At 31.9% G+C, this 23438-nt stretch overlaps 3 protein-coding genes across 3 annotated transcripts; all 3 read right to left on the reverse strand.

Moving 5' to 3' along the window:
- Positions 1 to 16910: 16910 nt before the first annotated feature.
- LOC145556533 (uncharacterized protein At1g66480-like) lies at positions 16911 to 18187 on the reverse strand. The gene has a single exon (XM_081618191.1). It carries the CDS (start codon positions 17882 to 17884, stop codon positions 17210 to 17212), a length of 675 nt encoding a protein of 224 aa, XP_081474317.1. The 5' UTR covers positions 17885 to 18187; the 3' UTR covers positions 16911 to 17209.
- Positions 18188 to 20486: 2299 nt separating this feature from the next.
- On the reverse strand, positions 20487 to 20864 carry LOC145555471 (S-protein homolog 4-like). The gene has a single exon (XM_081617208.1). It carries the CDS (start codon positions 20862 to 20864, stop codon positions 20487 to 20489), a length of 378 nt encoding a protein of 125 aa, XP_081473334.1.
- Positions 20865 to 22219: 1355 nt separating this feature from the next.
- On the reverse strand, positions 22220 to 22576 carry LOC145555472 (S-protein homolog 2-like). The gene has a single exon (XM_081617209.1). It carries the CDS (start codon positions 22574 to 22576, stop codon positions 22220 to 22222), a length of 357 nt encoding a protein of 118 aa, XP_081473335.1.
- Positions 22577 to 23438: the final 862 nt, after the last annotated feature.

Genomic DNA, 23438 nt, shown 5'->3' on the forward strand with positions numbered 1-23438 from the left:
AGGGCATAAAATACTTCTTGGCATATACGCAGTATCATGTATGGATTAAGTCTAACAGTACGAAATACAATCAACAAATGTTTGACTTATTTAGTAGGCCAGGTTTCTTACCTGCTTATGTCTTAGAGATTTAAGGTTCGAATCCTACCAAATGAAGGTGTTTGAAGGTAAGGATTCTTTTACCCTTTTATTTACTTCTAAGTGCTTGGCCCATAAAATATGGACCAAAAAAGCCACGAGTGTTAAAATCTAACTAGTCAGGGTCCTTATCTTATGAAAAAAGTCTAGTATGAAGTATATATGATAAATGAATCGCGTCATTTATAAAGCTATTAATCATGCCTGCTAGCTAGTTAGGTTTGTTGTAGTGACATGACCCATTGTCGATCAAAAACTTTGAATTAGCATGCTATTCGTTTTAATTCGTGCTTACAAGAATATATCTCAAATCCATTGAATTGACCACAAAGTTTACTAGGTTAGCTTGTCCAATAAGAAACGAATTGAACAAAGTGTCAAAGGAAGCTAAGCTTGCTCGTTAGTGGTCCAAAATATTATTATTGCATTGTTTTAGTCTGAATCAATTCATAAAACACTAGCTTATCTCGCATCATATATACAAAATATTTCTGAGTTAAATATGATAGCTAAAGAAACAACTTCATTTGAGTCATCCCTTATCCCTACTTGCTCATGCCTCATGGTAGGCCACTTTAATACGTAGCATCAATATTCAAATAGGGTTTTGGTGGTTAAAAACCGCTATATTTAAGCATTGCGTACATATATTGAAAGATCAAGTAGACTAAATTAAACTAATCAATGAAATTAAACTAAATTTGAACGGAGGAAATATATTACACAAATGTTTTTATATGTATTTCACATGAAAATTTCCACAAAATATTTAGATTTTCAACTTAGAAACTAAGAGAAGACAGTTGTTCAGAATGTGGTGGTTCACCAAATACTAAATTATGCTGTTGAAGTATGACCACTTAACAGCTAGATATAAGTCATCTTGCATGCATAAATAGCATGGGCCACTAGCTTTAAAATGCCGAATCCGAAGATTCTATAAAATCATATACCCTTAAATTAAGCAATTCTCTACGTATTGCACCTTCATTGTAGCGTAATCTACTTGCAAATTGCAACTAGTAGTATTATTTGTGTAGCAACCTTTACTTGATGATATATATGCATAAAAGCAAGCACACTTTGAATAGATTCCTCTATATTTAGTATGCATGTTTATTTTTGTTTTGTTTCTAATCTATACTATATGGTTCAATTGTGGCCTTCCTTGCAAATTTATTTGTGCTCAAATACAGAATGATTTTTATAAGCGTGTGACTCACATTTATATACCCGTCATGATTTCGTATTGTGTTATATTTTGTTGTCTATCTAATTTATTGCCGGCAAAGATAATCCCGAGAATTTCAAATAATTATGTTATTAGCATTATAATTTGACTAGATGAATTTAACAACTTATCTGAGATAAATCCAACAACTTATTTATAAATATTTAATTTTCTATAATACTAAAAAAATAATTAAACTTGAGAAAAAAGAAGAAAAAAAAAAAAAAAGTCAAATGTTTCAATTGTTCAAAGACCAAAAGAGTAAATTATCGATCCTTTTCCGAGTTGCATAAAATATTCAACATGTGTTCGAAAATAGTTTTTCATGATGATCAATTTGGTCACTTTTCACTAGGAGCAATATGGTTAACAATTGACCTTAAATTTTTAGAGCTTCAAGTGAACTATGTTGTCTAATGTTGACCTTCAACCTTCAAGGCCTTCAACACAATAATTTCAAGCACGCTAATAATCTAGGCCCAACCCATCATTAAAATTTGGGCCTAACGATAGCATCAGCAAAATCTCCACCTGTTCACCATTATCCATTTATTTAAATTGTTATTAAACAGTTAAATGGAAATTCCAGAAGAAAAACACAGATCAAAGGAGCAACTGCCACGTTGATAAGATAAAGCACTCATCATCAGACACGTGTAACCGCCTCCCCAAAACCCCCCAAAATATCAACTCAAAAAAAAAAAAAATCGAAATATTCAAAACCTCCATTAAAATAAACTGTATAATCAATTAATCATCATCTTTCCCAAAATCTGAAAAAGTATATAAAATCATGTTCCGATTAGCATACCATCTCACAATCTTCAGAAAAATCTCTCTCGTAATCTACCTTCTATACGAAGCCCTAGTTCCTTCTCTTTCAAGATACTTTTAAGTTTTTATCAACCAATCAACCCTTTTCTTTATTTAATTTAACACGCACACCAAGTGTTCGATCATTTGCTTGAAAGAAAAAAAGATTTAGAAGAATGCCGATGTTGGGGGTGCCAATATGTGTGGAGTGTGGGACCCGAAGTAACCCGTGTAGGTGTAAGATAGTGGGACCCACAGTTGGGTTCCTAGCGTTTGTGGTGGCGGCGGTGGTGGAGTGGCCGGTGGGTGCGTTGGTTTACCCGTTTAAGCATCGGAAAGGTCGTAAGATTATGGGTCATCCTGTTTCTGTGGTTTATCCTTCTGTTACTAATGCTATTCCCATTTGATGGGATTACTTTTAATCTTATGATAATATTATAACTTTATTACTATCTTCGTTATAGGTTATCTGAAATCGTTGCATATAACCTGTAATGGAGTTAGTAAGTGTATTAATTGTAGTTTTAGTTGCAATGTTATACGAAGTAGTAAGTGTATGTTTATCTAATTATAGTACTTTCTCAGTCCCTTAATTAAATTCTTACTTTTTTAGCGTATATTTGCACTTCTTTTTATTAGTTTCGGTTAATCATTGCCCTAAAGAGATTAATCCTTATGTACTTTCGAACACTTTGTCCTTTAATTAATGCATTAGCTAGCTTTCCCTAAGAGGTTTTTAGTGTATATCTTTTTTATAAAAAAAAAAAAAATAGAAAATTCTTAAATTATTTAAAACCAAGTTTATACTATGTATTAAAAGAAGAAGTAAAGTATACCGTATAGGTGTATACGGAATACTCTGTATCGGATTAGATTTAGAATACAGAGTAATATTTAGCATTGATATACTAACTCTGTTTCATATTAGTTGCAACTTTAAAATATTTTATATCTCACAAATAATACCCCAAAATTGCAAGTAGTATGAAACAGAGGAGTAACGAACAAGAAATTCGATGGGTAACCTCTATTGGCTATTTGAGAAAATACTTTTAACAAGTGATATTTCTGTAACAAATAATGTTTAATTTTGCTGAAAAGGACTAGTCCAACACATTTCAGCCATATTAAAATTGTGGGCTTAACTCTTCAATTAATGTTGGGCCGTGCTACAACGTCGACATCACGGCCATCACCCAAATATGTCGACCAATCTTTCTAGATTTATATTTTTGGAAAGTATGTCGACCTCTGTAAAGAAACTTTATTTAAAGTGCCAATTAATAATTTATTCCTACATTATTTAATCATCATTTCATTTTTAAAATAAATATCAATATTAATACAATTAATTAATAAATATCAATATTAATACAATTAATTAATAAATATCAATATTAATACAATTAATTAATAAATATCAATATTAATACAATTAATTAATCATCATTTCATTTTTAAAATAAAATTTCCACAGAGTGGAAAGTAGAATCAACGAGCAACTGACACGTTACAAGATAAGCTCCAGTCATCTAACACCTGGCACAGCTTCCATAAAAAAGAAAAAAAAAAAGTATATAATCATGCTTCAGTTATCTAATAATCTTACCATTTCAAAATAATCATCTTCATATTTATTCATAAATTATACAGTCTTCTGTTATAAGATACGCTTCAATTTCTGGTTTTATTTTAGCGTGCATACCAAGTGTTTGATAATTTGCTTGATAGAAATAAAAGGAAAAAAACAGAGATGACAGGGGCGCCGGTATGTATAGAATGTGGGACGAGGGATAACCCATGTAGGTGCAAATTTGTGGGTCCAACACTAGGCTTCTTGGCGTTTGTTGTGACGGCGATTATTGAGTGGCCGGTAGGAGCGGTGGTTTACATTTTTAATCATTCCAAAGGTCGTAGAATCATGGGTCATCCTGTTTCTGTTGTTTATCCTAAAGTTTCTAATGCTATTCCTATTTGATCACTACTAAGCTACCTGTAACTGTATTTATGTTTCGATGGAGAGGGAGTCGTGTCGGTTATGTGATGTAAACGGGATTTGATCTCGAATTTGTGTAGTGATCTACCCTACTTCTACTTTGTTGTAACTTCTCGTCGGTTAAAAAATGTGTACTTGTGTAGTGCTTAATTGCTTATCCTTTGTTGGGATTTTTTTAGGATTTTTTGGATTTCTTCTTAAGTTGTAATCGTGTTACATCTATGAATGTTTGACTATTGATTAAGCGTGTAAATGTGGGTGACAAATGACAATGAAATGTAATTTAAGGAGTGGATGTTCTGTTTGTCCTTATCTCTATGAATTAGTGATGCATTTATTTTCCTTTTTAACTTATTTATAATGACTTCATAACATTTTGACTTTTGCATTATTTATTTATTTATTTTTAAATAGTGCATTATTTACTTAATTACATGCTTTGTGTAATCGCTTTTCTTGACTAATCTAAATTTTGACACATGAACAAGTTGTAGGCCTTGGAAGCAAATAAGAAATGCTCAATGAATTTGTATTTCGCCACTTCAGCCTAATTGTGTTGTTTTGGTGTGTAACTGTGTATACTATTTAAAAATTTGATCATAGGTCATTTTACAAAATAGACTATCAAGTCTAATTATACAATAGATTCTGAAACCAAAATTAATTACACTAGTCCACCTCTTATTTACAAACTTCAATACCAAGTTCAATTCATATCATATTGAATTATAATTCAACCAAGTTGGATCATTTGCATTCGGTTCAGATTTATATCGAGTCTATTGTCAATTAGCTTATAAAGAATTTTAAGTTATGTCCGGAGATTCAACTAGTCAACTTCCTCCCTGTAATTGTGATTTTTGCTATGTTTGGTTACAAGTTACCAAAAGTGGGGTTGATGTAGCACAAACGATACTATAAATAAGTTGTACGTAACGTACTATGGAATAGTAGTTACAAAAGAATGAATTGGGGGCCTTGGGCAGTTGAGGGGCACATAGAAAGTTGGTTGTGTTAATGCATATGGATGTAAACAGCACCTCTGTGGTTGGTAGAGATAACTGAACTTTGCTTAAAAGTGTATATAATCTCTTCTAAGCTATCATTATTCTACATTATCAACGGTTTCAATTGATCACAAAGTCTTCATTTTTAGTGGTCGAAACTCAAAAGTATACACTGATACGAGTGATACTCAAGGCCAACTCAATCTTGAATATCAATTATCTACTTTGTATATCACTGCTTTATCCCCTAGGTTTGTGTTCAGTTAGTCACATGTTTGTAAATTGTAGTACTTGCATCAATCTATATATTATATCATAAACGTGTGTAATGATAATATTTTGTGTATAATTTCTATTAATATAGAACAAGTCCTGTAAACACCAACTTTGTATTATTTTTGAGTTAGCTATAATAGTGAAATGCTAAGCATATTTTCAGAACTAATTGATTTTATACTTTTGTATAAATTTTTATTTTTCCTAATAATGATTGGACTTAAACATACACTACTCCGTAATCGTTACGGAGCAAGATATTACGGAGTTTGCAGCAGCCTTTCTTTTCAAGTGTACCTCCGTCCAAAGGCATTCACCAGTATAACTACATTCCATCATTTTCCCAAAAAAAAAAATATACAAACACTAAAATACATAGCCAATAAAAGAATTATAGTAGGTAACTAGATAAGGTCCACCCTTAAGTCAACTGGGGTCGTGTATAGCGAGTAAACCACGCTAATATTGAAAGTGACTTCAGCTACTTGTAAACTACCCCGTAATTTTTCATGGCCATTAAGGCATTAATCTACCAAATAAATGTTTAAAGCATAAAGGCTAATTCATAATAATAATATATAGAGTATATCGTAACTCATTGTAATCCTTTTTTTCCGTATTATTTAATGGCTCAATGCTACTCATAGTTATAAATCTTAGATATGTCACTGTACCGAGTACATGACAACGAGTTTGATTAACTACCATAATACATACGGGGTAATAATATTGTAGATTTAATTACCGTTAATTTAAAAAATGTATCCCAATTAGTTACTCTATACATTCGATTTCAAACTACTATTCATTTATAAAGTACTTGTACTACTTTTATTATAATGGAGGTGACAATTACAAAATTTAGAACACATTTCAATTACTTTTAGTCTTTACATCTTCAACTACACCTCCCATCCCCCCTAATCTAAGACTTGTACATTAAATTTTAAATATTTCCTCTTATAGAACAGACAATACATGTGACATAATTTTGATAAATAGAGAAAATCATAGGAACATATGAAGTATTTATTTATTTTTTTTTTTTTTTCAAAAACAAAAAATCAAAATTTTAAATAAGTAAGAAGCGAGTTTCTTTTTTTTTTTTTTTTTGAAAAAAAGTAAGAAGCGAGTTTCTAGACTAGACTTTAGTCAGTCAAACAACAACCAATAATATAAGCTTCCCTAATCTCACGCCACTGTTAGTCCATCACTCCACTTTTTGAAAATAAAACCTTTGATTTTATATCATTCTCCCTTATATAAACCTACATAACATTAACACCTAACAAACATTCTATTTTTTCTTCAAAACACCTCAAATCAAATCATCCTCATCAAAAAAAAAAAAAAAAAAAAAAAAAAAAAAAAAAAATCATTAATCATGGCAAGGCCTCTTCCAATAGTATCATCAACCCTTCCAATTCATATATTTTCTACTTATTACATAGTTTTCGCGGTATTACTAACCTTGTCTATATTTTCTCTTGTAACATTTTTATGTGCATCACACAAGAGGCAAAAAGAGGAGGCATTCACTAGGAAAAAACTTTCAATAAGCAAGAAAAACTTGCTTGAAAGCTTTTCAAAAGCTAATAGTATTAGTAGTAAGGCTCTTTTGAAGATTGTTTCGTGGCGAAAACAAGTTCAACATGGAGATGAAGAAACTGAGTATCATGATATAAATAGTATACACAATAATATTCATGATGATTATATTATTCTTGATGATGATGCTGTTTGGAAGAAGACTATCATTAAAGGCGAAAAATGTAAACCACTTGATTTTTCAGGGAAGATTGAGTATGATTCTGAGGGTAATCTTTTGCCAGATAATACTGTCATGGATGATAATGATACGAAGATAATTAGCTCAAATAAAGAGTTAATCATTTCTTGATTAATACAGAGTACTAATTATTATTAGTGGTGATGATTTTGTTTGTTTTTTTTTTTTTTTCATCTTTTATTGGTGTGATACATGTTTGCCACCTACCTAAGGTACATAGGTGATAAACTAGCTCGTTTCGATCCCCTCCTTAGCAAGGGACCTGATCTTAGGGTACGATGTTATTCGTCTTGTATGTAGCTAGCTACCCATTGAGTTACCTCTGCTCGCCTTGTTCTGTTTACTTTAGTAACTTGCTCACTGAGTTAAGTTGTGATGAACAAGTACTTGTATATGTTAAAGAGACTAAGAATGGGTTTTCTGATATTAGGGATGGTTTTTTTTTATTTTTTTTTATTATTTTATTTTTTTTTTATTTTATGTGTGAATATTCTGTACATGGAATTCTCTGGGAAAAGAATAAACCAAAATGAGAGTCTTGTTAGCTGCACCATTATGTAAGTTAGAATTATCAACTGTTTGAATGTTCTGTACAATTCAAGATTACTTTTTGCATCATAATATTGACAATTCAAGCCTTCTTTAATTTTTCTAAAAGAAAAATAAAATCTAAAATATGTTTATAGCTCATAGTCATTGGTGGTCAATCTAAGTAAATAGAATTGTTCCTAAATTCAAATGAGTGAATGACCAACAAACAACGAAACACATTATGTGAATATTGTTAATAGTTAAGGGCTTGTTTGGCATCATTTTTAGTTTTTTTTTTTTTTTTTTTTTTTTTTTTTGAAAATCAAAAACCAAAAACAGGAAACAAGAAAAAAGTGTTTTCACTTTTTTGTTGTCAGTTTTCAAAATAATCATGATTTTAATTAGTTTAAATAATTTTTGATTCATTGTAGGATATATATCATATACTTTTGAAAAACAAAAAACCAAAAAACAGAAAACCACAGCAATGCCAAACGAACTCTAAAATTTTCAAATTTCGTGTAAGTTTTATGAGCACGCTACATTTTAAAGTGATTTTATAAATAATTTTTTTTTTTGTTTTTTTTAAAAAAAAAAAAAAAAAAAAAAAAAAAAAAAAAAAAAAAAAAAAATCAAGATCAAGCCAAATATGGTTTTCAATCTTGCAACATATTGCCATATTGGTAAGCAAAATAAATTCAATTAAAACTTGATATCAAAGTGGTAAATTGACATTTTGACAATAATAAACCCAAGGGATACTAAGCTAGATGGCCCAAATAAGAAGCCCATACATTACAGTTTGTTCAGTTAATAAAGCCCATACTTTTTTTTTTATTATTTTTATTTAATACTCCCTCCATCTCTTTATTTTCGCCCTATTTGACTTTACACGATCTCCAAGACATGTGTTAAAACGTTTATATCTCCATTTTTGTAACCGTAAAAATTATAAAAATGTTGATAATAATTAAATTTACGATGAGACAAATTGAACAAGATTTCACATAACTATATTTTTCTTTTGTTGAACAACGGGAATTTACAGTCAAAGTTTTCAATGTTTGACCTACATTTTGGCAATAGGGCAAAAAAATATGGACGGAAGGAGTACCTTTGATAAATATTAGTTGTAAATTTGAAATATTTTATCTCATAAATAATACCCAAGTTGCAACTAATATTTAATAGATGTATGTAGTACTTTATTGTTGGTAGCAATTAATCAAATTGACAAAATATACTCTCGTCAAAATAAGAAAGTAGTAATAAAATAAAGTCAATCGTATTCCAATAATTATATAAGTTAGACCTAGTACTTTAAGAAGTTTCCTTCAATTAATAAATCGACATTACCCCATTTGGCTAGCTAATTACTAAGTTATTATATTTTGATCTCTTACAAAAGAATACTACTTCATGTGATGACTTTGAATAACTTATGCACAAAACTACAAATTATTCTTTATTTTAAACAATTTAGCTTGGTTTCCTCGTGATTAATACTTGTATTTGATGATAATTGTCATTACTGGTCAAGTCGTCAGATTATAGAAACAATTCAATCAAGATTAAAGCCCTATCATGATGAGCTCTACTTCATCAAACAAAATTCTATGTAAAACATGTGTCTAATTAAACAAAAAGGCTCAGTCACTCCAACTACTCTATACAACAAGTACTACATAATTACATTACATGGCGTAGTGGGTATGAGTTTCACCTTATGGATTCGATTCCTATCAGTTGTGGTACGCGATTCTTGAGTCTGGGAATTGGGATTCCTTTATCTTTTGCCTCATTGCCGAATAGCCTAACCTGTATAACTAGACTGGTCTACTTGTGATAGGTACCGATTTAGTAAGATCGTTCTTTTTATACTAAAAGAAAATAACTAACTCCAACTACTCCGTACAAACTGTGTAAAAGTCAACTTCACTTGTTACACTCTTTGTATGTTTCGACGTTTCGTTGGTGTACGTGAGTCAGATGTATTATATCCAATATGTTACTATGTTACTTGTATAGTGTATACTCCATAACAGACATACAGAATATAATTAAGCAAGACATAAACCGTAACTTTGACCATAAATGTCGATAGCACATGAGTCTCATTAACAATATGATTAAAGGTCCTTTTCCTTAAAAACATTCTTTCAATATAAGACTGGCATTATATGAATTTGAGTTGCACTTCAACTAGTTCTAATTAAACTAATAGATTGTTGAAAGTATTAACATGAGATTAGAGCTGTCAATTCGGGTAAATGGGTCGGTTCAACTCAGGTTAGGTCAATTCAGATTAATTCAATAACCTATGCGGGGCAGGATTGGGTTGGCTCATGCTTCTTATCGGGTTTGGGTCGGGTTAATAACAGGTCCGGTTACATTCGGGTCGGGTGAATAATAGGTCGGGTTTAATTCGAGTTTTCACGGGTTAAAACAAGTTAGGGTAATTCTCGGGTTCCAGTCGGTTCAGTTCAAGTCAATAATTTGCGGGTTAGAATCAGGTCGGGTTATTCTCGGGTTTGAGTCGGGTTCGGTTCAAGTCAATAATTTGCAGATTATAATCAAGTCAGGTCATTTTCAAGTCGGGTCATTCTCAGGTTCAAGTTGGGTTCGGTTCAAGTTAATAATTTACGGGTCATAATCGAGTTGGGTCATTTCCAAGTCGGGTTATTCTCGGATTCAAGTTGGATTATGTTCAAGTCAACAATTTGCAGGTTACAATCAGGTCGGGTCATTTTCAAGTCAGGTCATTTTCGGGTTCAACTAACTAGAAATAGAAATTATCATTTTTATCAAGCTAATTATTTCCTTTGACTATAATATAGTATATAATTTAGGAAGATAATTATCTACTTTGACCATACAACAAATATATTCTATATTTAACTCTTAAGTTTGAGGATGATACTCCTTTCTTTTGCTAGCCTAGACCGACTTGGTCGGGGTTCAACAAAATGCTTTGATCAACAATAATAAGGTGGTCTAAATTGCATTTAAGGTGATTTGAAATCGGGTCAGGAACAATTTGGGTTAAATTTAGGTCCGGTCAATAACAAGTCGTGTTAATTTCGAGTCGAGTTAGTAACAGATCGGGTTGAATTTTTGGATTGGGTAAGTAATAGGTAAGGTAAAATTCGGGTCAGGTCAATAACAAGTTGGGTTGAATTTGGGTCAGGTCAATAACAAGTCGAGTTAATTTCGGGTCGGGTTTGTAACAAGTTAGGTTAAATTCGGGTCGGGTTAGGAACCAGTCGGGTTGAATTCAGGTCAGGTTAGTAACAAGTCTGGTTAAATTTGGGTTTTGACAGGTTAAAACGAGTTTGGGTCAATTTTGGTTCAAGTCGCGTTCGGTGCAAGTTAATTAAATTAGACGTTATAAACCGGTAAATCGATGCAAGTTATAAACCGGTAAATTGGCCGTTTAAAAGCAAATTGAATGGTTCCGCACACCCAATTGGACTCCCGAAGAGTATTAAGGACCAAGGTAAACATTTCGGCAATTTTTATTTTTGGACGAAAAAAAATCAAAAAATTCCAAAATTAAAGGCTAATATCCACGCTTTTTGACAAATTTTTGAGGTTTTAGGGCCCGGTTTCGAAAAGTCTTTAAATTCTATAGGATACATCTCGAGGTCATGTAATGCCGTTTGGAACCATATATGATCATTATTTATTGTCATAAATGTTTGTGGTAGGCTTGAATTAGTGAAATCGGTGCAAGTTGTAAACCGGTAAATTGGTCGTTTAAAGGCAAATTGGATGGTTCCACCCACCCAATTAGACACCCAGAGGGTATTAGGGACCATGGTAAACATTTCGGCAATTTTTATTTCCAGGCGAAAATAAGTAAAAAAAAAAATCAAAAATTAAAGGCTAATATCCACATTTTTTAAGAAATTTTGGAGGTTTCGAGGCCAGGTGTCGAAAAGCCTTGAGATTTTAGGGAATATATCTCGGGATCTTATAATTCCGTTTAAGACCACATATGATCATTATATGTTGTCATAAATATTCGGAATATGCTTGAGTTAATGAAGTCCTTGCAAGTAGTAAACCGGTAATTAAATTGGTCGTTTAAAGGCAAATTGGATGGTTCCACCAACCCAATTGGACTCTCGGAGGGTAATAGGGACCACGGTAAACATTTCGGCAACTTTTATTTCCGGGCGAAAAAAAGTCAAAAAATTTCAAAATTAAAGACTAATATCCACGCTTTTTGAGAAATATTGGAGGATTCTGGGCCCAGTGTCGAAAAATCTTGAAATTTTAGGGGATACATCTCGGGGTCATATAATGTTGTTCAGAATATGATCATTATATTTTTATCATAAATGTTTGTGGTAGACTTGAATTAATGAAATCGGTGCAAGTTGTGAACCGGGAAATTGGTCGTTTAAAGGGAAATTGGATTGTTCCACCTACCCAATGGAACTCCCGGACGGTATAAGGGACCATGGTAAAAATTTCGGCAATTTTTATTTTCAAACGAAAAAAAGTCAAAAAATTTAAAATTTAAAGCTAATATACATGCTTTTTGAGAAATTTTGGAAGATTCGGGGCTCGATGTCAAAAAGTCTTGAAATTCTAGGGGAAACATCTCGGGGTCATTTCATGACGTTTGGAACCATATATGATCATTATTTGTTGTTATAAATGTTCGTGGTAGGCTTGAGTTAATGAAATCGGTGCAAATTATAAACCAGTACATAGGCCGTTTAAAGGCAAATTGGATGGTTCCACTAAGCCAATTGGGCTCCCGAAGGATATTAGGGACCATGGTAAACATTTCAGCAATTATTATTTTCGGGCGAAAAAAGTTTAAAATTCCAAAATTAAAGGCTAATATCCACGTTTTTTGATAAATTTTGGAGGTTTTGAGGCCCGGTATCGAAAAGCCTTGAGATTCTAGACAATACATCTCAGGGTCATATAATATTGTTTGGAACTATATATGATCACTATTTGTTGTCATAAGTGTTGGTGGTAGGCTTGAGTTAATAAAATCGGTGCAAGTTGTAAACCGGTAAATTGGTCGTTTAAGGGGAAATTGGATGGTTCCACCAATCCAATTGGACTCCCGGAGGGTATTAGGGATCATGGTAAATATTTCGGCAATTTTTATTTACGGGCGAAAAAAAGTAAAAAAATTCCAAAATTGAAGGCTAATATCAACGTTTTTTGAGAAATGTTGGAGGTTTCGGAACCTAGTGTCGAAAAGACTTGAGATTCTAAGAAATATATCTCGGGATCATAGAATGTCGTTTGGAACCATTTATGATCATTATTTGTTGTCATACATGTTCGTGGTAGGCTTGAGTTAATGAAATCGGTGCAAGTTATAAACCGGTAAATTGTGTCGTTTAGAGACAAATTGGATGGATACACTCAATTCAATTGGAGTACCGGAGGGTATTATGGACCATGGTAAACATTTAGGCAATTTTTATTTCCGAGCAAAAAAATTTCAAAAAAATTCCAAAATTGAAAGCATATCCATGTGTTTTGAGAAATTTTTTAGGTTTCAGAGACCGGTGTCGAAAAGTTATGAGATTTTAGAGGATACATCTCGGGATCATATAATATTGTTTTAAACCAAAAATGATCATTATATGTTGTCATAATGTTCGTATTAGGGTTGAGTTAATTAAATCGGTGCAAGTTGTAAACCGGTAAATTCGACATTTAAAGGCAAATTGGATGGTTCCACCCACCTAATTGGATTCCCGGATTGTATCAGGGGCCATGGTAAACATTTCAGCAATTTTTATTTACAGGCGGAAAAAAGTCAAAAATTCCAAAATTTAAGACTAATATCCACGCTTTTTGAGAAATTTTGGAGGTTTCGAGGCCCGGTGTCGAAAATCCTTAAGATTTTAGGGGATACATCTTGGGGTTATATAATGCCGTTTGGAACCATATATGATCATTATATGTTGTTATAAATGTTCGTGGTAGGCTTGAGTTAATGAAATCAGTGCAATTTGTAAACCGGTAAATTGGCCGTTTAAAAGCAAATTGGATGGTTCCACCCAGCCAATTGGACTCCCAAAGAGTATTAGGGATCGGACCATGGTAGAAATTTTGGCAATTTTTATTTCTGAGCGAAAAAAGTCAAATAATTCCAAAATTGAAGACTAATATACACGCTTTTTGAGAAATTTTGGAGGTTTCAGGGCCCGTTGTCGAAAACGCTTAAGATTTAAGGGGATACATCACGAGGTTATATAATGTTATTTGGAACCATATATTATCATTACATGTTGTTATAAATGTTCGTGGTAGGCTTGAATTCATGAAATCGATGCAAGTATTAAATCGGTAAATTGGTCGTTTAAAGGCAAATTGGATGGTTGCACCTACCCAATTGGATTCCAGGAGGGTATTATGGACCATGGAAAGCATTTCGGAATTTTTATTTACCGGCGAAAAAAAGTCAAAAAATTTAAAAATTAAGGCGAATATCCACGCTATTTAAGAAATTCTAAGTCTTCGGGGCCCGATGTCTAAAGTATTAAAATTATAGGGAATACTTCTCGGGGTCATATAATGTTGTTTGAAGCCATATATGATCATTATTTGTTGTCATAAATGTTCGTGGTAGGCTTGAGTTAATGAAATCGATGCAAGTTGTGAACCGGTAAATTGGTCGTTTAAAGGCAAATTGGATGGTTCCACTCACCCAATTGGAATTCGGGGGGTATAAGAGACCATGGTAAACATTTCGGCAATTTTTATTTTCGTGCGGAAAAAGTAAAAAAAAATCAAAAATTGAAGGCTAATATCCATGATTTTTTAGAAATTCAAAAATTTCGGAGCCTGGTGTCGAAAAGTATTGATGAAATTCTAGGGGATACATCTCGGGGTTGGGTCATAAAACGCCGTTTGGAACCATAAATGATCATTATATGTTGTCATAAATGTTCGTGGTAAACTTGACTTAATGAAATCGGTGCAAGTTGTAAACCGGTAAATTGGCTGTTTAAAGGCAAATTGGATGGTTCCACCCACCCAATTGGACTCTCAAAGGGCATTAGGGACCATGATAAACATTTCGGAAATTTTTATTTCCGAACTAAAAAAAAGTAAAAAAAAAAAAAATTAAAAAATCTAAAATTAAAGGCTAACATCCACGCTTTTCGAGAAATTTTGGAGGTTTGAGAAATTTTGGAGGTTTCGGGGCCAAGTGTCCAAAAGGCTTGAGATTTTAGGAGATACATCTCGGGGTCATATAATGCCGTTTGAAACCATATATGATCATTATATGTTGTCATAAATGTTCGCGGTAGGCTTGAATTAATGAATTCGGTTCAAGTTGTAAATCGGTAAATTGGTCGTTTAAAGGCAAATTGGATGGTTCCACCCAACCAATTGGACCCTCATAGGGTATTAGGGACCATGGTAAACATTTCAACAAATTTTATTTATGGCAAAAAAAAGTCAAAAAATTCCAAAATTGAATGCTAATTATTCACGCTTTTTGAGAAATTTTGGAATTTTCGTGACCCGATGTCGAAAAGGCTTGAGATTTTAGGGGATATATCTCGTAGTCATATAATGTTGTTTGGAACCATATATGATCATTATATATTGTCATAAATGTTCGTGGTAGCTAGGCTTGAATTAATGAAATCGATGCAAGTTGTAAATCGGTAAATTGACCGTTTAAAGGCAAATTGGATGGTTCCACCCAACCAATTGGACCCTCAAAGGGTATTAGGGACCATGGTAAACATTTCAACAGTACAATTTTTATTTATGGACAAAAAAAGTCAAAAAATTCAAAAATTGGAGGCTAATATCTACACTTTTTGAGAAATTTTAGAGGTTTTAGGGCCCGGTGTTGAAAAGTCTTGAAATTCTAGGGAATACATCTCGGTGTCATATAATGTCGTTTGGAACCATATATGATCATTATTTGTTGTCAATAATGTTCGTGGTAGGCTTGAATTAATGAAATCGGTGTAAGTTGTAAACCGGTAAATTGGTCATTTAAAGGCAAATTAGATGGTTCCACCCACCCAATTGGACTCTCGGAGGGTATTTGGTACCATGGTAATCATTTCGAAAATTTTTATATTCGAGCGAGAAAAAGAAAAAATTCCAAAATTGAAGGCTAATATCCACGCTTTTTGAGAAATTTTGAATGTTTCGGGGGCTCGGTGTCGAAAAGCATTGAGATTTTAGGGGATACATCTCGGGGTCATATAATGTCGTTTGGATCCATATATGATCATTATATGTTGTCATAAATGTTCGTGGTAGTCTTGAGTTAATGAAATCCGTGCAAGTTGTAAGCTAGTAAATTGGTCGTTTAAAGGCAAATTGGATGATTTCACCTAGCCAATTGGAATCCTGGAGGGTGTTAGGGATCATGGTAAACATTTTGACAATTTTTATTTTTGGGTGAAAAAATGTAAAAAAATTCAAAAATTAAAGGCTAATATCCACGTTTTTTGAGAAATTTTGGAGGTTTCGGCCATGAGATGAGTAACTATAATAAAAATATAGTGTTGCTCACTGAGTGCTAATTTTGCCTAATTCCACCTTTTTAATCCTTAAAAGTTTTGGTACAAAATCGAGAATGCAAACCCTTTTTGACTCGATTTTTGTGGTTGGTGAGATGATTCAATCTTACTACCAAGTAGTCAAAATAATGGAACTAATGTGCACATTAGAGTAGAGCCTCATTAATACTCGTACTTCTTTCGTTTGTTATCTTGGTTTCATATGTGAGTCACTATTTTGTTAAATAGGAAAACTATCATCATTTTATGGTAGTGAGAAATGTTTAAATAAAAAGACGTATTCTTACATAAGTGGTTTGAGAATAAGAGATTACGGAGTATAATACTACCTTTATTTTGCAATTATCTATGGACAAAAGTGTAAAATTTATTGATACAATTCTATCATAAAGTTACTAATTATGCATATAATAAATACTTTGTCCTTATAATGTACAATCACTTCATACAATTGTACAAAACACGATCATAGCTCATAATAACACACAATCTTATCATTCATGCATCTAACATCTAATACATAGTTGAATAATCGAAACTCTTTCAAGATTATCACAAATTTTACTCAAAAAAACTCATGAATGGATCATAGTAATTAATCATACCATCACAGCATCAACCACACTATATAATAAGGAGTATATACATTTGCACCTAATTTCACACCCTAATTTGTACATCATCTAATTGAGGTAATAATAATCATAAACCCTAAAATAAATTACTCTTTAACTACTAAATTAAAGAATACTTACTTAACACTTCATTTTATCTCACATACACTTCTAATAGTAGATGGCGTGTACTCGAACACCGGCACGTCTTAACCACATAAACATACGTAATTCGTTCTTCGATATCCCGTATCTGTATCCGTACCCGTACAACTTACTAGGAGGTTAATTTCTTATACTTACGGCGGTAACTAGAGCAAGGACTACACATATCATAAACACTCGAACAATGTCTCCGACTTTCCACATTAACCACCCCACCATTTTCTCTCTCCTCCACCTCCGCCGCCGCACCGCCGCCGCACACGGCCGTGTTATCTTCCAAACAAAGCCGTATTATCTTCTTAGCAGCCTCAACATCGTCTCCACTCTCCTCCATAATCCTCTGCACCTGAGCCTTCGGCAGCTTCATCTTAACCCTAGTAGAACCCACTGAACTTCCATTATCAGCCATTGATCTCGTGATAAGAGTAAGATCATCGGAAGCTGTTCTTCGAGACATGAAATCTTTCGTAGTTGTCGTGGGCGCGAGCACACCAGATCTCACCTTCCTTAGTGGGGTTTGATAATTACTGTTGCAAGTATTATTCAAGGGAAATTTGGGTAATTCGACAAGAAGATAGATTTTTCTGGGTTTAAGCTCAAAATCTGGGTTTAAAGGTTTAGCTCTGAGATTGAACCTGAGAAATTCTTCAGAATCTAACAAAATATGATCTGGGTAATCTTTAATAACATCAAAAACTTTAGCTGGGATCTTCAATTTGAAATTTTCGCCATTGATTTTCATAATTTTTGATGTTTTACTGGTTCCTCCACCCATGTTGTTCCCCATTAATTTTCTCTTTTCTCTCTCCTCAGAAAAGGTCAGATAAGATAGAATATGAAGAAATGATTATTATTTGAATGGTGGGAGAATTGGGTTTCTAGAAAAAGGATGATGTGATGGAAGTGTGAATGGAAATAAATTGGTTTTTGGAGTTGGCATTTCGTCGAACATTTGGTGGGCAATATAAAAATGGTTGAGTATAAGTTTTAATTTGCGCCAACATAATCCAGATTACGGCGTGTAGAGAAAGTGTTTTCAATTAATAGTGAAATTAATATGGCTTACGTAGTTTAGAATTTTGAGATTGCGCAATAAAATGGAGAAAGTTATTATCTGTTAAAAAAAAAAATGTGATTTTAGCACATGGTATGCACATGAATTGATTTGGTGTTGTAATGTTCAATATTTTGTTTATTGGGGTAATTAAATTTATGATATTCTTATGGTTGGAATTCATAGTGTATCTATCATGATTTCAACTTCATGTCATGCATGATGGTGTTGTTAAACCTTATGTTTGGGAAGGCTCATAGCAAAATTACTTCATATGGAGTAATGGGATATTATGTTTTATTCACTTGATTTTATTTAATTAAAAATTAACTAAGTCAAAGCTTATTTTAATCATATTTTAAAATGAGTAACCTTTGTTAACTTTTCTTACAGTTAGGGCGGTTCATCAGTCCAAGATCGAACCAGACCGATTATTAAGCTAGGATCAAACCCGGACCGGACCGCTTTGGACCGATATAAGAATTTTTTTTAAAAAAAATAATTTTTTATAATAATTTTATGGAAAACTCGAAAAAGTAAAGAAAAATATACACTTTTACGTTTTTATTTTTATTTTTTTATATATATATTTAGTACAAAAAAAGCTCATAAATTTAAGGTTTTCTAAGCTTATATTTAAGGATAATCTTAACCATTATTCAAGGTCTCACGCATATTTTTAACAAAAAAAATCGGTCTAGTCCAAGACCGGTTTTTATAGGGTTTTGGACTGGACAGGAAAAAGACCAGACCGATTAGTTCGGTCCGTCCTAAGGTAGTCCGGTCCATTTTTCGGTCCAGACCGATTTATGAACACCCCTACTCACAGTTTATTAAAAAAAATCATAAGAATATCTTATATATGGGCTTTTTAATAATCAAACTTGCACTATTGAGTTATTTTTCTTGAGATAAATAAAAATAAGGTGAATATAACAAAAAATAGTTCATACGAATATCACCTATAGTGGTTGTCTTCTCCAATTAATATTCCTTTTGTTCTAAAAATTCTTTCTATTTTGACTTTTTATGATCAGACAATTATAGATTAAATGAGAATAACTTTTAAAGACAACTGAAACACTCATCATCAATTAACTCACTAAATTGGCTTAAAGTGCCATGTAACATGTTATTTCAAGTCATCGGTTTCTTTTCCTTTTTCCCCCTAAAGAATATTTTTTTACATAAATGATTAAATTGTCAATTTTCCCAATGGATGAGTTATTGAGTTGTATTCTAATTGCCCCAATACATGCTTGAGTAATTCAAGTTGAGTTTGAAGGGTGACGCTAATACAATATCGACACGAATCCACGCTTTTCAATTTTGGTATTTTAAAAAAATTAAGTGACACACATCATAATTTGACTATATTAACTTAGTTGATAATAATAAAAAATAATTAAATTACTGTTTAATGTTCATGATGATGCTAAATTCCCCATATCTCAAGAATCATGCATTTATCATTAAAAAAAAAAAAAAAATCATGCATTGGTGTGAAAAGAATATCCTCTTTTAAGATTAAAATAAATGAAAATATAATATACTCGTCACTACTAAAAAAAAAAAAAGCCAAAAATTATTGAACCAACAATAGGTCGATCTATATTCTATAGTCATTAGTCACTTTACTCCACTATATAAGTAAAAGGAATAATGTATAAATGACTAATGGTCTATCACAAACTTCTCCTTTTCTTGTAAAAGCTTATTAATTAAAATTGATGAGGATACCTTTTTGCTTATATATAATCTTAAATCCCATAGGGAGGTTATTATGATAGTCATTAGCTAGAATTAAAGTGCTAATCACATGAAATCAACTTCTTTAAGAAATCTATTTTTTTTAATTTTAATATTATTTTCAGCTTCTAGAGATCCAATATATTTCTTCTTTCTTATCAAAACAAGTTAATTAGAGTTGTATTTTATCAAGAAAAGAAATGACCGATTAGTCATACACGCCTTGATAAATGCCTATTAAATTAAAATTAAATTAAGGGTTTTTGTTGTTCATCTAATCATCCATGCATGGACTCATGGAGTAGTATTTACCATTGCATTTGTCTAAGATTAGCTTCAACTTTGAGGTTTTGGCCTTAATCCGATCTTGTCCGTCCAATCTTAAGACATACTATAAACAGCTATGTATTAGTACGTACTGTGATTAGTAGTAAAATCATATGTGTAGTAATTTTGAAAACTGACAATAGAAAATAAAGTACGAGCTGAGTTTTATTTTTCAGCATTTTATTCCATTCTTATATACTTCGTATACATATGTGAATACATACATGCATGACAAATCATATGCATAGTGATTTGATTACTATGCAAGCTTTAATAGATCTGGATTCCACCCATGGCAAAGAGTATACTTTTGAGTTACTTTATCAAGCAAGCAAGGACCATCCTCTTTGATCTCCCACCAACATTTCTTAATGCAACGCCATGCATCACGATCATATTCATATATATCGAACCAATGCAACTTTCCATCAAATACAAAACCACAAAAGAATAATGTGACTACACTTCTACCGAAATCAAAGTCGAAGTAATCTCCTGTTTTTTCGAGTTTTCGTACGCCTAGATCATCGTCCTTGGATTTGCAATGAACCTGAAGAGGTTTGTTATGGCTCAAGGTGTTTATGATTCTAACGTTGTCTGCCTTGCTAAGGGTTATTAGCAAAGTAAACAACATCATTAGCGTGATGAGTATATGCTTAATTATCAAAGGACTTTTTTTTTTTTTTTTTTTTTTTTTTTTTTGTGAATGGTGTGATGATCGAATGAGATAAGGGTAATTGATCAAGATTAGATCAAAGATGTTGATGATGCAATAGTACGTTATTTGTGCAAGATATCTTGGGTAAATTAAACGAAATTCACATTTAAAGCATTCCTCATCTCTAAATAGTACAGTTCCGTACTTCCGTACGTTGCCAAAAAATACCATAAGTCACATTTAATTGGGGTTTATCATATTTATTGAATTAAGGGCCTGTTTCGCATTAGTTTATCCTATTAAGGATCTTGTTAATGAGCATCCCGCAATGTTAAGGAGTAGATAGATAATTTCGTGTCAAAAAAAAAAAAAAAAAAGTAGATAGATAATTAATATAGAGTATATAACTTAAAATAGTATGTAATACTGTATTAATTTGGGAGCATATACGGAGTACCAAATTAAAATCAGTCTTAATATTTATTTTACCTTAAGATTTCCATTTTTGTTAACTTTTGCCTTTAAATTATTTTATTTTTAAAATAATAAATTTATAAGTTTAGATAAAATAAGTTATAATACGATATTGTTAATTTGCCATGTACTTTCATTTATTACATGTGCTGACGTAACATAGGTATATGGATATAACGTATCCATTACTTCAATAGTGTTGCTTGTATCGTGTGCATGATACAACGGTTTGTACAATGAACATAATGTAATTCATTTTTATGCATTAATTATGCTATAATGTTATACTCCGTATCATATCATACAGGATATTGCGTAGTATTTACATTTATTATAAGAAATCAATAAATCATAACAACTTGACTCACAAATACTCCCTCTGATCCTTTTTATTTGTGACAAACATTTATAAAATATCAAATGTACGTACAATAAAATATTGTATATCCGTTTTAAAGTTACCTTAAAATGAACAAAAGTTATCCTATAATGAATGAAAGTACTCAGTATATATAAATTAAAGTTATTTAAGCTTTATGGATAAAAGTTACCCTAAATTCAACAAAAGTTACCTCGATGTACAATAATATTACTGTACATCGGATGCATACAAAAGTTTTTGTTTATTTTTTCCATTTGGTATTTTTTATGAGACTAAAAGTCAAAGTGAGATAAGCAAAAGGGATTGAATGGAGTCTAAATAATATGTACAAGTATTAATCAAAGAATTCAAAATGAACTCAAATTTGAAATCATGCTTGCAAGCAAAATACAATTTTTATTGCAATATATATATTATTGTAACACTTACAATATGTCTATGTATATATGTAATTGTAGACAATCATAATTTATGTTTACTAATTCCAACCATAGCATTTATAAGTAAAAACAAAAGGATTTTCAATGCAAGGACCATTCTCTTTGATCTGCCAATGACAAACACCTAAGCAACGAAATGTATCACGAAAGAACTTAAAGATATCAAACCAATGCAATGTGTTATCAAACGTAAAACCACAGAAATATAGGGTGGTTGGATCTTCTGTGAACTCGAACTCAAAGGATTCCCCAGATTTAAGGTTTCGTACTCCAAGATCATCGTTCTTTGATTTGCAATGAAATTCAAGGCTTTTTCCGTTGCTCAATTCATTACTTATTCGGAGGAGCGTCTTCTTGTCACTAGCACCAAGGCTTATACACAATGTAATGAACATTAAGAACGTGATGAGTGTGCGGTTGATCATGAGTCAAGCCATTTGTTGTTGTTGTTATGGATGGAGGATGTTTAATTTTGTATTTGCTAGTGATAAGCTTAGAGAACCAAATGTTAAAGTGTATACATGTGTATTTATACAACATATACTCGCTTCCTTAAATGATAATTGATACAGTCAAACTTGACACGCTAGTCATTGTACTAATGTTATCCTGTAAGTAATCAAATATTAGCAATAATAATAAAAATTGGATATTATGAAACTTTATACCAATATTTCTATTTAACAACATTTTAAGTGATAAATCTTTTTATTATTACATTATACTTCATACTATAGTAAAATATCATAGTCAAAGTTAATAGATATGAATAGTGAAAAATATCCAAGTATGTCAATTATACCAAGTACTTTGTAATTTTGTATATTGAATGGAGGGAGTATACATTATATATTTATATACATAGTATGTAATAAATTTATAATTACACTGAGATTTAATTATTTTCCTTATATGTATCGATTTTATCCTTTAATACTTGATGATTTTCCATATGCATCGATTTTATCCTTTAATACTTGATTATTTTCCCTATGCATCGATTTTAACCTTTTAATACTTGATTTGTTACTTATGTATGTACATGTAGTATCTCACAAGGGCTTATTATATATGGTGGCTAAATTACTTTGTTTTATCCAGATGTTTGTGTTTAGTTTACCCTTATTTATGGTGTTGTTACTTATTTAAGATGAGATTAGACTAAGGACTTATTCTCTTCAGCTCAATTTCAATTCAGTTCAGCTCAGTTCGGTAAATCAGAACAGACCCTAAATTAGTTTAGATCATATTAAATCA

Source organism: Chenopodium album, chromosome 8 (assembly GCF_948465745.1).
Source record: "Chenopodium album chromosome 8, dcCheAlbu1.1, whole genome shotgun sequence".
Taxonomy (NCBI): domain Eukaryota; kingdom Viridiplantae; phylum Streptophyta; class Magnoliopsida; order Caryophyllales; family Amaranthaceae; genus Chenopodium; species Chenopodium album.